This window comes from Cyrtonyx montezumae, unplaced genomic scaffold (genome assembly GCF_038088225.1).
Source record: "Cyrtonyx montezumae isolate F1298 unplaced genomic scaffold, pur_monq_1.0 scaffold_21, whole genome shotgun sequence".
NCBI lineage: Eukaryota > Metazoa > Chordata > Aves > Galliformes > Odontophoridae > Cyrtonyx > Cyrtonyx montezumae.
The window spans coordinates 6,220,127-6,235,569 of record NW_027071948.1 but is presented as its reverse complement, the minus strand read 5'-3'; the positions used below and the strand labels follow the sequence as shown (position 1 = coordinate 6,235,569).

The 15,443-nt window shown below is 59.1% G+C and overlaps 1 protein-coding gene across 1 annotated transcript; it reads left to right on the top strand.

Annotated features, from left to right (window-relative positions):
• The first annotated feature begins 2,123 nt into the window (after positions 1-2,123).
• SLC2A1 (solute carrier family 2 member 1) lies at positions 2,124-15,404 on the top strand. The gene is made up of 10 exons (XM_065738210.1): positions 2,124-2,203; positions 6,231-6,323; positions 11,249-11,409; positions 11,999-12,239; positions 12,639-12,801; positions 12,886-13,073; positions 13,224-13,328; positions 13,492-13,593; positions 13,874-14,077; positions 14,474-15,404. The coding sequence occupies exons 1-10, from the start codon at positions 2,186-2,188 to the stop codon at positions 14,669-14,671; spliced, it is 1,473 nt and encodes a 490-aa protein (XP_065594282.1). The 5' UTR covers positions 2,124-2,185; the 3' UTR covers positions 14,672-15,404.
• Positions 15,405-15,443: the final 39 nt, after the last annotated feature.

Here is a 15,443-nt window from a genome sequence, read left to right as displayed (position 1 = left end):
AATTTCCCTCTGCCTTTTGTGCTTCATCAGCCGCTCATTAAAACTTTGCCTTTAATTGCTCCAGACGAAGTGCAGCAGGGCTGGAAGCATTTCCAATTTCCTTTCTTTCATTCTTTTAATTGGGAGAAGCAGTGGGGACGGTGACCCGGCTCCGAGGGCGGCCGAGGGCTTTGGGGTGCATTTGCTGCCCGTTGCAGAGCTGCTTCCCACCGCCCCTCCCCCCCCCAAAAAAAGGGGTAAAACAGCCCCGGCCGTGGGGTTTGCAGACAACAGGAGCTGGCACGGGGACGGAGCGGCAGCGATGCTCCCTGCCCGCGCCTGAGGTTGATATTTGCTCCTTCTGAGTTAGCAGAATCCCATGTCGGCGCGTTTGATGCGCGGGACCGCGTTTCCAACATGCCTCTGCAAAAGAGCTTTTTCATGACTGAGGACTAAGAATACCTGACTAATTATTACGCGGGGAGTTATTTAGGTAATGGGTATTAATCCGTCTTCCTGCGCGGGGTAATTACCGCCGCGAGCTTGCCACGACGCATCCCAGCGCAGGGAGAGCTTCCCCAGTCCGGCGGGGTGAAGCCCACCCCCACGCCCTCGGGCGGCCCCAAATCCCCTTCTGGCCCCGTTTTCCACTCCCCGTGGTGGTTTAGGGCCAACCTCGGGTCTGACAGTGGGGCACCGGCACGCGATTTGGGGACGGCGTCGCCCAGCCCTGCCCACGACCCCAGCTCCCTGCTGGACGCGGACTTTCATCACTTGGGGCTCCAAATCGGGTTGGTTTGACCCAATTCCCCGAGGATTGCGGATGGGTCACCGGGCTGCAGCTGTCGCCAGCTGTTGTGCAAACGGCGATGGGAGAGGGCGTTGCATTCGCGTCTTGAAGCTCTGAAATGCGACGTTGCAAACCGTGGGGCGATGCGGACGGGGTGAGCCCGTGTCACTGTCACAGTGCGTGGGGCCGTCCCTGTGCCGGGCCTGGATGGGGTGACGGCCTCGGGTCTGGGATGGGACACAGCCCATCCCCCTTTGCGGAGCATCCTGAGCACCCATCTGTGACAGCCCCGACGGCCCGGATGGATGCACGGCCACTCTCTGTGACCTCCAACCCCCCCAAACCTGATGGCAAACCCCACAGCTCCGCAGTGCACCCCTCCCCAACCCCTCGGGGCGTTATTTATACCTCTCCCACCGCCTCAAAGGGAACGGACAGGCGGAATCTCCCCTAATACCCCCTCCCCCACCCCATCCCCCCCGCTCATGGGGCAGCTCGGTTCATTCCCAGCCGCCCGTTTCCTTTCCAGCAGCTCTCGCTCTCAGACTTTTCCATTTGAAATAAAACGTTCCTCCGTCCCAAAACCCTTCGCTGGGATTTGGGGTTTCCATTTGCAAAGAAGGGGAGAACAGAGAGCGGGGCCGCCGGAACGAGGGGTCTGCGGTTTGCGGACGCGAGGGTTCACCCGAATGCCCAAATTTGGAGCAAAAATGGATTCCGGGAAGCGAACCTCCCCCCCCCCATCCTTCACCCCCCCCCCGCATCGCGACTTTTTGCACAGTTCCCACTTTTCCCAAAGGAAAAAGCCTTGCGGGGAGCAGCCCGGCGCCCGCACCGCTGTGTGGGGGAAAAGCATCGCTTTTTGGCCTTTCTGAGACCTGAGGGGGGGAGGGGGGGGCCGAGCCCCGGGCACACAAAGCCCCCGGCCCCGGCGCGGCCCCGAGGATGGAGGAGGGGCGGAGCCGGCGGACGTGCACGGCCGCACATCGCCCCGCGCCCCTCCCGGCCCCGTCCCGCGGCGCACCGGCACACGGCGGTGTGCGCGCACACTGGGGGGAAAAGGAGGAGGGGGGGGGGCGGGAGCGCGCACGCGCGCTCTCAGCCACTCGGATGCACGTGTGCACGCGCGCTGCCGTACGCGTTTACACGTGCTCTCGTGCACGCACTTGCGCGCACCCCCCCCACCCCCCCCACCGCGCGCTCCCGCCCCCCTCACACCCCCGCCGGGCCCCCCCTCAGGCCACGCCCCGACCGCGGCCTCTCCCCCCCTCGGCCACGCCCCCTCCCCCTCTCCACCAATGGGCACCGCCCCTCGCGGTACCGCGCGCTGCCGCTCTTAAGCCGCTCCAATGCCCCCGCGGCGGCCGCGCAACATCGCTGTGCTGCCCCGCGCCGATCCGCCGCCCCCGGAGCGCCATGGAGAGCGGCAGCAAGGTGTGCGGGGCCGGCTGCGGGGATGCGGCTGCGGGAGGGGGGGAGCGGGCGGGTTCGTCCCGGCGCGGCGGGGGAAGGGAGGGAGTTATGCAACGTGGTGCGGGGGGAGCGCGGGATGAGGGAGCGTGGAAAAACCCCGGCGCGCCGCGGGGCTGGGGGAGGTGGGGAGGGCAGAGCCGCCGGAGTTGTGCTTAAAAAGGGTTGGAAATATAGGGACTTGGAAATGCTGGGGGTGCAGAAATACTTCGGGGTTCGCAGCGCGGAGCGATCGCTGCCTGCTTCCCCCTCCCCACCCCTTCCCCCCCCTCGGTTCGGTGCCGGGTAACGCGGAGCGCTCCGGTGGGGGAGGACGGATGTGAAACTGACGCAACTTTTTTAGGAGAGGAGGAGAGCGGACGGCGGCGCCGTCTGAATCCGTCCCGCGTCACTGAACGGCGGATCCCCTATGGATCCTCTTGTGGGGTCCGCCGTCACGCACCCTGCGCTGGGGGAGGGCGGGGGGGTCTGGTTTCCCGAGCTCTGTTTGCTCAGCTCCGACCCGGATTGGGCTCTTTGGGTTCGCCGCGCTCTGAACCCCATTGCCCCGTGGTCCCGGGCTGTGCTGTGCGTGGCGGGGGGGGGGGACCCCTACGTCCCCGTAGTGCCGATCTTCTTCGTGCGTAACAAAACTCTCTGGGGCTGTTCGGGCGGCGATCCCGCGGTTGGGAAGCGCCAAGACATCCCATCCATGTCCCCGGCTGACCTTACTGAAAGAAAATATAACAGAGAGCGACGGCGTTGACCCATTTTCCTTCCCATCGCGCAGGCCTTCCAGCAGCAGGAGCCCCCGAGCGCATCCGTGGTGCCGCGGGGGGGCTGCGGTCCCCGCGTTGCCGTGGCAGTGTCCCCGTGCCACATCCCAACCACTGCACACCGGCCCCAGATAGGATCCGGGCACGGTGGGTGCTGTGCGGTGCTGGGTGGGCTGCGAAGTTGCCGGGCAGAGTTATTTTCTGCTGCCCGCTGCTGTGCTTCCATCGCCCCGCAGCTCTGTGACCTTGCTGGTGGCTGCAGGGGGCAGGGGGGGGATTTACTGCACCAGGAGGGATTTGTGGGACTGTGCCGAGTGGGGCTCCTGAAGGCCGAGGTGCTCCTGTGGGGAATCCCGACGGGAGAGCTTTGTGCCCTTCCTCCCTTGGGACTTCTTTATTTTGCTTTTGTTTTTATTAAGTTTTCTGGAGGATGGTTCACTTCTTCATCCCGTGGTGCTCCCAGCTGCTCCCCGGCGTTGGGTGCTGGGCTGGGGCAGGGCACACAGCTGTTGCTCCCTGGCTTCAATCTGCCCCAGAGGGGGCACGGGCACAGGAGCTTGGCCCCGATGAGGGTTAAGAAAGCAGTGCTCCCTGCGCAGCTTGATAAGAGAGTTTCCCACGCCAGGCGGCCACTAGAAACTGGCTTTTTTTTTTTTCTTTTTCTTCCCCCGTGTTGAGCCTCTCCTTTCATGGCCAGGCTCCTTGCAGGCACCCCGCATGGCCGCTGACTCACAGCACTGCCCTGGGACCGCGTCCAACAGAGCCTGCACGGGGCTCCTCCTGAGCCCAAATCCTATGGTTTCTGTCAGAGCCGCTCACCCTTCCCTGTAGGGCAGTAAATTAGGGTTGCACCGCGTGGGTTTCTGGTGGACGTTCTCCCCCCTGCCTAGTGCAAGCTGGAGGCTTCTGCTCCTTGAATGCACTGAGGCTGCGTGCCCCACTTCTTCCTCTTACACCCCATGCAAACGCGGTGCTCTGAGCAGCGCAGCTTCCTGCAGCATGCCCCAGCCCCCCTCCCCCCCCCGGAGGAGCCCTCTGGGGACAGCCAGCATCGCCAGCATCTTCCCGGAGCAAAGTTCGGTGGCAGCCGGCCGGCAACACATCCCGCTCCTCTCCCTTCCCGAAGCCGGCCCTGCAGTGTGTGACTCACCGGCTCTTCCTGCTCGTGGTGTGACATACGTGGGACCGACGGCACGCGTTGCTGGACGTGCAAACCGGTGCTCACCGGCTCGGTCCTGCTCCGGGAGAGCGCTTCACTGTGTCAAACGGGGCTGAAATCGCCGCCCTTGGGAGGGAGGGAAACAAAGCACCGAGCACTGTTTGCTTTTTTTAGGTGTTGATTGGAGCACGGTGTGCTTCTGGCATCCGCGTGCTGCGGTTGCACGGGGCGAAGCTGCAGTTGGTGCTGGGAGTGGTGGTGGCACCGTGCTCTGCCCTTTAACTGGTGGTGGTGCTCAGCTCCTTCTGCTGTGGCTCAGATTTGTCAACCGAGCCGAGAGCCCAAAGCTCCGCGATTCCCTGGGAAGCGCAATTGTTGCGTTCAGGCCAATGCTAATTAGTCAACTTAATTAACAGCGTGCTGGCTTTATTTCCTGAGGCAGCCCGGGGTCCCGTTGCTGCTCTTCCCCCTGAAGTCCCTAACTCCTTGTTATGGCAGGTTGGCAGGACAGCCAGCAAGCTGCTGCTGAATGCTTCGTTTCGCAGCACGCATCCTTGGTGTCTGTGTGCTCCCGTGCTTAGGTGGGTCCTGCCACATTGGGTGTTGCTCTGTGTTGGAAGCGTGCAAGGCTGCAGCTCTCCTTCTCCCAGATGAGTGCTGGGGGGTGTGGGTACACAGCAGGACCTGGGGTGGGGGTCCAGGGAGCGACATGCAGCCTGTAACCTGCAGCTGAGAGGTTTGGGGGGGGTCTGCGTGCTGGGTTGCAGGTGGGAGTGCCTGGTGCTGGATGGCCAATGCTGGGTCAGCTGTGTTTTGGTAGCTTGCCTTGGGTGCACTCAGAAACCACAGAACTGCAGAACATTGTGTGTTGGAGGGGACCCCCAGGAATGGCTGAGCCCGAGCCCTGGCTGCGTCCAGCAGCACCCAAACCCTGTGGCTGAGAGCGGTATCCCAGTGCTCCCAGGGTAGGGCTGTTCCCACTGGGCAGAGCAGTTCCTTAACCCACAGCCAGACCCTCTGTGTGAGAACGGAGGGGAAAGCCAGCAGGCAGGGAGCGGGCTGAGGGCTGCGGGGATGGGAGCAGGGGAAGTGGTTGCTCAGGGCATGGTGTGAGCTGAGCCACCAGGGTTGTGCCAGGACAGCAAAGGAGATGCAGGAAGCAGCTGGCTCCCACACACTGCTCACTGATAACCTGGGGATGGGTAGTGGCCGTCGGGAAGGAGAAGGAAATCTTCTGTGGGTCCTGGGGCTGGGTGCTCCTGGGAGGTGCCCCGAGCCATGGAGAAGGGGCTTTAGGTTCACGTGAATGTCCCTAAGCTGCTTAACCCACCCTGGGAACTTCAATCCCATTTCTCGAGGCACCGAGGCTGGGCTGAGCAGCGGGAAAATCTCCTGCCTGGGATAATTGGGCCATTGATGGAGGTGTCCCAGCACTGGCCTGCCCTGACCTTGCTCCAAAACAAGCATCTGATTGTTGCTGTAGCTTAAGCAGGAGAAAGGGAAGGTGGGCGAGGGCTTGCCAAACAGCCAGGGGCACTGAGGCGTTGGATACACTGGGCAAGGAAGAGCTGGGCTCTGACACAACGCTTTGTTAGCAGCAGGGCATCCCCATGCTGCTGACAGGATGGAGCTGCAGGGCTGGCCCTGAGTTTGTGTGGCTCTGCTGCCATCCATCAGTTCGTGGGGAGCTCTTTTTGCCCCAGATCCAAAGGTGTAGGCGAGCAGAGCTTTGCAGAGTGGTCCAGGTGCTTGGGAGAGAGGTGGAAGCTGCGAGCTGCTGCTGTGTCCCAGGAGTGGAGGCAGTGCAGAGATGGGGATGGCCCGCGGTTATCTCTGCCCCTCAGCACGTGGATGTGGTGCTTGTGGTCACCCCGGGGCTGTGCTTCCAGCCCGAATCTGAAGGCAACCACGGATAAACCAATCGATCCTTGGAGTCCCCAAACGGCATCGCTCTGTTTGTTGTTCAGCCCACGTGCGTGTCAGAAAACCATGAAAGCGTGTGGGGGGGGGTTCCCCTTCATCTCGGCGGGGGCTGCGGGGTGCACCGAACCAAACCCTGTGCTCCTTCTCCCCGCAGATGACAGCTCGCCTGATGCTGGCCGTGGGAGGAGCGGTGCTGGGCTCGCTGCAGTTCGGATACAACACCGGTGTCATCAATGCCCCGCAGAAGGTGAGAGCCGTGAAAACAAACACACCCCCGTCCCGCCTCGCGCATCCGCCCTGAGCCCGGCTGAAATAGTACATCCTGCTAGGCAGCTTACCGCCCTAATGGGATTTGTTAAGGAGCTATTTAGCTCCTGTGTTCCCGGGATGATTAGTTTCCTTTTTGCTTAGCGCTTTGCTGGCTGTTTCTGGGTACCGCGTGCCTGTGTTTGTGAGGCTCTGGAGTTGGATGGGTGTAACTTTTAACCTTGGCCTTAGCAAAGATTTTGAAGTTAATTAGGATCTCGGGCAGTGGCTCCCTGCTGGGCGGCTGGGGAGCTCTGGTGACTGAGAGCCGGAGCCCGGACATGTGAGGCACACCATGTGAACTGCAGCACTTTCTCTGCTGTGGCTTTGCTGGGTGAGCGATGGAGGAGTTTGGGACAAGCCGGCCTGGGAGTGCTCACCCACACAGCCCCACAGATGGAGATAACAGCCCCAGTGGGCTGCCCGCGCAGGGAGGGGCTGATAATTACTGCCCTGGCAAAGGCTGCGGGATACCACCACGTTGGGGTTGCTGGAGCTGCCCAACCTCTTCCAAAAGAAAGCGAGGTGCTTTGGGCTTCCTGTGCCTGCCAAACCTTCACCGCCCCCCTCCCCCCAGTCCTCCTGCCCCACTGGCTCCAGGTTAGGGCTGCAGGAGGGCAGGCACCCGGCGCTTCCTCTGCCTGTGCCCTCTTGCCACAGTGGGGGGATGCCCAAGAGCTAGCTCATCCTTGACTCAGCAGGCGCTGGGTGGTGGCGGGCAGGGAGGGGGAAGGCAGGGCCGGCCTTGATCTGGGTGTGGGAGCAATAACTCACCTGGCCTGGGTGACTGCTGGGCTGTGGTGTTCTGTGCTCTATCCTGCTGCCAGGACCTCAGCCCCTTGCCCAGCTGCTGGGCTCTGTGAGGTGGAGGTGGTGGTCCCCAATGGGGCAAGGTGAGATCCTACAAGGATCCCCGAAGGGCGGTGTACATTACCAACTCATTAGGGTCTTAAGGGGTGAGAGCATCATGATGCCTGGGGAAACAGATATGGGGGCACCCTATGCAGCCAGCAGAGGCCAAATGTCCCCAGGAGGAGTGTGTGTGTGTTGGGATAGATGAGGAAAGCTGTGTACAAATGGTGATGAACAGCAGTAGGGTTTTGCTCCTTCCTATACCACAACTAGCAGGGGCCAGGACCCTCCTGTGACCAGGCATCTGGTGGGGACCTGGGGGCCCTGAGAAACTTGGGTTCCCCTGAACTCCGCAGCCTTTTGAAGTTTTATGGCTCTGGAAGTGTTAGCTCAGAAATTCTCTATTGTGCTTGTAACATGCCCTGGGCAAAGCTCGGTTGCCAGGGCAAGGTGTTGAAAGACAAACTGGGCTGCAGCTGCTGCTCAGCTTGAAGGAACTGGCTGTTCCTGGGCTGCGGGGAGAGCTAAAACATCCAAACCTCCTGTGCAGAATTCCAAATAATTAAAACTCTGAGGCAGAATTTGTGCCATGAGAGTATTAATCCTATTACTGGTGGGATTGGTGGATGGGCTGCGAGGTCTTCACAAACAGCGGCGTGTCACCTTGAGCTCTGAAAAATGTGTTAAGGGGGAAAGATCCCACGCAAAAAAACTTGCCAAACGGAGTGAGTGGAAAGCAGGGTCCTCTCAGTGGAGGTGAGTGGGCTTGCCATCGTGCCTGGGCACCAGCGGGACCCACTTGTGCTGGTTGGTGGGTTTTGTGTTGGGTGGGCTCTGCAGGGCAGAGGTTGAGGAGTGCAGTGTGAGCAGCAGGAGGAGCAGGGCGGTGAGCTGAGGAGCCCTGGATGCTGTCTGCTCTAATTTCCCCATCCCCAAAGCCCCGTGCAGAGAGGCTTCTGATGCAGTGCTGAGTGCTCAGGGACCTCGGGGAGCAGACGTGCTGTAATTACTGCATTGCATCAGTGCCCTACCTGCCTGTGTTGGTGCCACTTGCTCAAGTCTCTGTCTTCCTGATGTCTGCGAGGACTGTCCTGCAGCCTGTTCTGCTGAGCTCCTGCTGAGGGGGTGGGAGCACATCCCAATCATCCTGTGGGGTCATCCCTTGGGGCAGTACCAGGTTGCAGAACGGGGGAGGCAGACAGATGGATGTTTGACAAGAGATAGGTAAGGCCTTCCTACAGGCGTTTCCCCCTCTTGCAGAGCCTGGGGGTTGGTGCCCAGCTGTGCTGTGCCCTCGGTGCTGGGTCTCTACTTCATGCAGGCCTTGCAGTGTGTGCTGCTTCAGTTTCGTGGGGGATGGGCTGTGCTCTGGGGGCAGAAGAGCTGGGGAAGCAGACTGGGGTGCCCTTTGCAGAAAAGGTGCATCAATCTCTTGGCTTCTGCAATGCACACACGGCAAGGTTTGCATGCTCCCTGTGTCCAGCTGCCTCACCAAATAACAGCCAAGAAAGCATCCATTCTTGCTGCTTGGGCTGAACGCTGGTTTTGTGGTCCTCCCAATATAGCCCGTGCTGCTGAAACAGCTGCTTGTTCCTTGTAGGGAGGTGGTAAAGGCAATGCAAGGAGGGGACGGAGTGAAAGTGGTGGGGGCTGGTGGAAAACACTCAGCTGAGACGAAGCAGGAGGAAGGCAGGGGGGCACAGACAGCCCCTGCAGATTGTAACACCCCCCTCGTTCCTCTCCTGTTAAGCTCAGAAGAGTTTTTCATCCCCTCCCAGCAGTTGGCTCGCTGTAGGGTTCCCCATTGGTCCCTTCTGCACAGGAAAAGGGGCCGGGAGGAGGGATTTGGAGTGCTGTTTGTTTGACCCCTTGAGCCTTCACAGTGCTGGGAGGAGCGAAACCACAGCCCAGAGGAAGAAGGGCTTGGCCAGCTCTGGGGTATCGCTGCCTATTGGGATTCCTCTCTGCTTCTTAGGAAGTGAGCTGCAGGCTTCTGGGGAAGGCAGGGAGGAATCCGGTGCAGCCTCTCCCAGTCCCATTTGTCCTCCATGCGAGGCTGTAAAGCAATGAATCGGGACAGCTGGTGATAATTCCACTTGTGCATGTCCTGGAGAAGATCCACCGTGACCTGATCACGCTTTGTGTGGAGCTGCATCCCAGGTCCCATTGCAGGCCCTATTTTTAGCCCGCATCACGCTGGTGCGTTCATTACATAAATTGTTAAATAACTGCAGCCACTAAGTTCCTGGTAGAGAAGACTGGCTTATTGCTTCTCTGCCCAGCTTGAGCTTCAAATACAGCTTCCCTTTAACCAGCCATCTCCCTAACACAATTTTCAGGTGTCTAATAATCAGGACTTGGCATTTCAGGCCCTCCTTTATCATCTGAGAACAGAAATCAAGAGCTCGAAGGGTGAAGCCTGCCCCTTGCTGCATGCATGGCAGGGAGATGGCATCTCTGCTGTGTGCCCTGCGGGTAAGGCAGCAGGCTTCCTTTGTTTGTGATGTGTACTCCTACCATAGCTACAAGTATTTTGGTGACCTTTGGTAGGAATAAGCCCCAGGACCCATTGCTTTGTCAAAGGGCTCCTGTTGCTGCATGAAGCCCTTCCTCTTTGCAGCCAGCAGTGCTCCTCTGTTAGCAGGGATGGTGTCAGCATACCTGAGCCCTCATTTCTCCAGGGCTCAGGTGTGTTGCTGCCTGTGGCCCTTGCTGGCTTGCCTGGAGCTCTCTGGCAGCTCCTGGCTGTGTTTCTTTAGGAATACACAGGGATCCAAGCTGCTCCCACATCCCTGCTCAGCCTCTTGCCGTTGCTCGCTGCATCCCTGCCCGTCTGCGGTGACCTGAGGAGGAGCCTGACCTTCCTGTGGTGGCTTCAGAGGTGTTTTGGCAGTGCTGAGCCTCAGCAGGGCGAGCCCAGAACCAGTCTGGCTGCATTTTCACTGCGCATCCCGTCGCGTTTCCTCCCAGATCCGAGCTGTGCTATCAGCTTGCTGCCAGACTGCAGCTGGGTGGCTCCCATCTAGTGGAAAGCAAAGGAGTGCTGGGTTTAATGGGAACGTGCCGGCAAACCAGAGCTTGCTTGGTGACACATTGTCTTGTGACGGGGAAGAGATGGGCCAAGCCTTGTGACTGAGGCTTGCAGGGCGATGCGGAGTTGCCCGCAGTCTGTAGGTGGCTGGGCTGAGGAATTCATGGCACTGGTGATGCAGATGAAATCTTGAGCAGCAGGAGTGGAGGAGGACTTGCCCAGCCTTAGCAGAAGGGTGTGTGGGTAATAGCTCGGGAAAGCTTGGAAAGGCGCTCAGCTCCGTGCCAGCCTGAGTGTCAGCAGCAGAGGTGCCCTGCTGCCAGGTGATCCCAGCCTCCTTCTTTGGGCTGCAGCACTTAAATCATGGCAGAGTCACTGCCCCGGGCATGGAGGTGCAGCTGGCTGTGGGAAGGAATTAGGATGGCAGTGGCTGTGATGAGGCCAGGAGTCTCACTCCCCACCGAAACTGGGAATGGGAATTCTGGCTGCTGGCAGAAGATGCGAGGCTCGGCGTAGTCCATCTGAGCAGCCGTGTGTGGCTGTGGTGTAGGAGTTGTGCCTGGGCTGACACCAGGCTGTGCAGCCAGGGCTGGAGCCTGTGGTGTCTGCTCCACTTCAAAGCGAGCCCAGGCAAAGCTTTGCATCCTGCAGCTGGTGAACCCTGCCTCGCAGTGCCAGGGGGATGGGATGGGCTTGCAGTGAGCCCAGACCCAGGGGACCTATGCTGGGCTGTCACATCCTTCCCAAGCCAATGGTGCTTGGGGTAAGATGTGCTGGGGGCTGTACTGCAGCCACCATTGCAATGGGATGCTGGCAGTGCTGCGTGTCTGGCCACGGGCTGCTCTTCCTCAAGGAAATGCTGTGTGTTGGGCAGGCTTTGAGCGGGGACGTGCCCAGCCCTGCACAGCCCTACAGGCAGATGTGCACGAACCTCTCGGCATAAGACTGCCTCACCTTGAGCTTTCATTTCTTCCCCCTTGCAGGTGATTGAAGACTTCTACAACCGCACCTGGCTGTACCGATATGAGGAGCCCATCAGCCCTGCCACCCTCACCACGCTGTGGTCCCTCTCTGTTGCCATCTTCTCAGTTGGAGGCATGATCGGATCCTTTTCCGTGGGGCTCTTTGTCAATCGCTTTGGCCGGTGAGCACTGAGCACATGCCACCTCCCCTGGTAACGGGGCCTGGCTCTGGGGCTCATGCTTTGCCCGTGAGACCATTCTTCCACCCTCTGCAGTTTGTTACTGCCTGTGCTGGGAGCTGGCAAGCCTTCTTTCCCAGCCTCCCCAAGGCTTGGCGTGCTGCAGAGCTGAGCCCTTCATGAGAGCCAAAAGCGTGTAGTCTGTCCCTTAATAGCTTCCCTGTTGGCCTTTTCAGAGGCTGCTGTTTCAAATAAGCATGTATCAAAACCACGCTGCGTTGTGCTTCTTAGGGCAGCATCTGTTTAACTGTCTGGCTGTCACAGGGGAGCATCAGCCTTATCCTGCTGAACCCTGTGAGTGCCTCTGCTTTCCCAGCGGTGTGCAGCCGTGTGCCTGTGCTGCCCTGGAGGCTGTGGAGACAGATGGTGATCTGTGTGTGGTGCTTACTCTTCAGCACTGGATGCTTTCCTGCATGGGGAATGGCTCTGGACACCTCCCTCATGCACAGCGTCGGTGTTTGGCTTCACGTGGCTAAACAGCCCCTCCAATACTGCCTTCAGTCCTTATGGTGTTCCCTCTTTGCCTCCACAGGCGCAATTCCATGCTGATGTCAAACATCCTCGCCTTCCTGGCTGCTGTCCTCATGGGCTTCTCCAAGATGGCTTTGTCCTTCGAGATGCTCATTCTGGGCCGTTTCATCATCGGGCTGTACTCCGGCCTCACCACCGGCTTCGTGCCCATGTATGTGGGCGAGGTGTCCCCGACTGCGCTGCGGGGCGCGCTGGGCACCTTCCACCAGCTTGGCATTGTCTTGGGCATTCTCATTGCACAAGTAAGTGCTGTCTGGGGGCTCTTTCTGTCTGCAGCACTGTTTCTGGACAGTCAGCAAGGATTTGCTCCATGTTGTTGACGCTGCTCTGGGTCTCAGGTGGCCCAGGAGCATTGCTGTGTGGCTCTGCACAGCTCTTCAGGAAGAGCCAGGGCTGGAGGGGTGGAGCAGGGCTCAGCAGGCACAAGGGTGCTGTGAGATGTAGGGTCTGGATGCCCAGCACTGGGATGTAATGTCTGTAGGCTGTTTGGGTGCAGCATGGTGCTCTGCTCCTCTGATAGGCACGCTGTGAGGCCTGGGCGTCCACGGGTGCCCCGTGAAGCAGAGCTGGAGCTGGCTTACAGCAGGCTGGGTTAAAGGAGAAGGGGTGGCTCCATGTGTCTCAAACCTCCTTGTTCTCAGGTGTTTGGCTTGGACTTGATCATGGGAAATGACTCACTCTGGCCACTGCTCCTGGGCTTCATCTTCGTCCCTGCCCTGCTGCAGTGTATCATCCTGCCCTTTGCCCCTGAGAGCCCCCGCTTCCTCCTGATCAACCGCAACGAGGAGAACAAAGCTAAGAGCGGTGAGTGACTCGCATCCCTGAGCCCATCCCACTGCTCCCAGGGCCCTCGGCCACTCCTGACCCGGTCTCTCTGTCTCCCCTCAGTCCTCAAGAAGCTCCGGGGCACCACAGATGTCAGCAGTGACCTGCAGGAGATGAAGGAGGAGAGCAGGCAAATGATGAGAGAGAAGAAGGTCACTATAATGGAGCTCTTCCGCTCCCCCATGTACCGCCAGCCCATCCTCATCGCCATCGTGTTGCAGCTGTCCCAGCAGCTCTCAGGGATCAATGCAGTGAGTGTGGGGCTGGGGACCTGCCGTGGGTCAGCTTGTTTCACCCAGCCACAAGAGCTGTGCTGGGTCCAGAGTACATGGCTTGTGGGTTGGTGCCAGCCCCAGGCTGAGATGACTCCTTTCCTCATGGCACATCCTTTCTGTCTGTAGGTTTTCTACTACTCTACCAGCATCTTCGAGAAGTCAGGTGTGGAGCAGCCTGTCTATGCCACCATCGGCTCTGGGGTGGTGAATACAGCTTTCACTGTTGTTTCGGTGAGTTGCAGCCTCCACCCAACCTGTGAGCTTCATGTTAGGCTGGTGGGCTTCGTGGGGGCAGGGAGGGGGTGATGCATGTGACCTGAGAAAGTGGGTGCAGGGAGGGAGGAGGGGACTTTCCCCAGCTGGAGGTGCTGACAGATGTCTTCCCACCTGACAGCTCTTTGTGGTGGAGCGAGCTGGACGCAGGACCCTTCACCTCATCGGCCTGGCGGGGATGGCAGGGTGTGCAGTGCTCATGACCATTGCTCTGACGCTGCTGGTGAGTGATGGCGGCTGCTGGGGGTGGGTGGGAGGAGGCCCCGCGCACCGTTCCTCGCTGTGGGGAGATGGGGTTGGAGATGAGGAAGGGCGTCCTCCTCCCAGGGATCTGTGTGGTCCTCTCTGTGCAGATCTCTCTTGGGGTACCAGAAACCCTGTTTGCAGTCTAGAGAAACCTCATGGCACCGTGCTTGTCTGTAGTCTCACCTGTGCTGTCCACGCACTTTGTCCTTCCCTGTGAGCAGCACTTGCTGACCTGTGTTCTCTCTCCCTTGGCCTAGGACCAAATGCCCTGGATGTCCTACCTCAGCATCGTTGCCATCTTTGGGTTCGTGGCCTTCTTTGAGATCGGTCCAGGCCCCATCCCCTGGTTTATTGTGGCAGAACTGTTCAGCCAAGGCCCTCGTCCTGCTGCCTTTGCTGTTGCTGGGCTGTCTAACTGGACCTCAAACTTCATTGTGGGCATGGGCTTCCAGTACATTGCGGTAATCATCTCCTGTTCTCTGGGGTCTGAGGGTGTGTGCAGACAGCTCTGTGTTGCACCATTTGGATTATGTGTATAGACAAGATTCCTGAGCTGTAAAACCTGTATTGGGAATAATGTGACTTGGGTTTGCTTTGAGCTTGATATGGGGAATGCCCCTAGGGATGAGGTGTGGGGAGGCTGTGCCCTGGAGCAGGCTGGCACTGTTTTTGAAGCAGTGGGTATGGGCAGGACAGTAACTAGATGACAAGTCCCTTGGGTGGAGAGGGTGCGGGCTGTGGTGCATTGCTTCATGCCCAGCACTGGTGGGTGGCTGTGCCCTGGCAGCCCCAGCACAGCCCCAGCTTTTGCTGGCTCTGTCCACAAGCTCACTGCTTCTTGGTGCTCTCCTTTTCAGCAACTCTGTGGCTCCTATGTCTTCATCATCTTCACGGTGCTGCTAGTCCTCTTCTTCATCTTCACCTACTTCAAGGTGCCGGAGACAAAGGGCCGGACCTTCGATGAGATCGCCTCGGGCTTCCGTCAGGGGGGTGCGAGCCAGAGCGACAAGACCCCGGATGAGTTCCACAGCTTGGGTGCTGACTCCCAGGTCTAACCAGCTGCGGCACGTCCCATCTCCTCCGAGCCTCCTAACTTCTCTCCTGAGTGTTTTTAATACTTGTACAGAAACGAGGAAGGAGGGAGCGGGGGGTCTGGCTCTTCTGCATATGCTCCTCCTCCAGACCCCCCCACTGTCCGCCTGGTTCATCAGAGACTGACTGATGTATTTTTGCTAGGAACGATTTTAGCTGGTTTCACGTCCAGGATTTCAAAGCCGATAGATTCAGAAACAATGACTAATGTTTTAAAAGCAACCAAGCAGCATCCTCCGGCCTCTGCGAGCAGGAGGGTGGCTCCCTTTTTAATGAAGAGATAGGTTATTTCATGCAAAAATCACATAGCAGTTTTTAAAGCTGGAAACTTTTTTTTTAACATTCTAATCATAGAGAAATTATGTAATTTGACTAAGTCTAAACCAACTTCTTTTTTTTTAAAGTTCTTTTTTAAAGCAGTCTATGATTTCAACCCCCCCCCATTGGGTTCGTGGATGGGGATCCCTGCCCCCTGGGAGCGCCTTGGGGCAGCGCTGAGGATGAGAAGTGTGGCACAGCCCTGCTGCTCTGCAGGTGCCGGAGCGGAGCGCTTCCCACGGAGCAGGCTGGGGAGGTCACCAGTTCTGGAGCAGGTCGCAGAGCACCGTCTCCCCTCGTGCAGGCTCCTGGAGCAGCTTCTCACCTTTCGGAGCAGAGAGCTGCCTGCGCTTCCTCGCCTGGATTTCATCCATTCTCGTGCTGGTTGCGCACTCGGGCTGAGATGGGAGGGGAGGG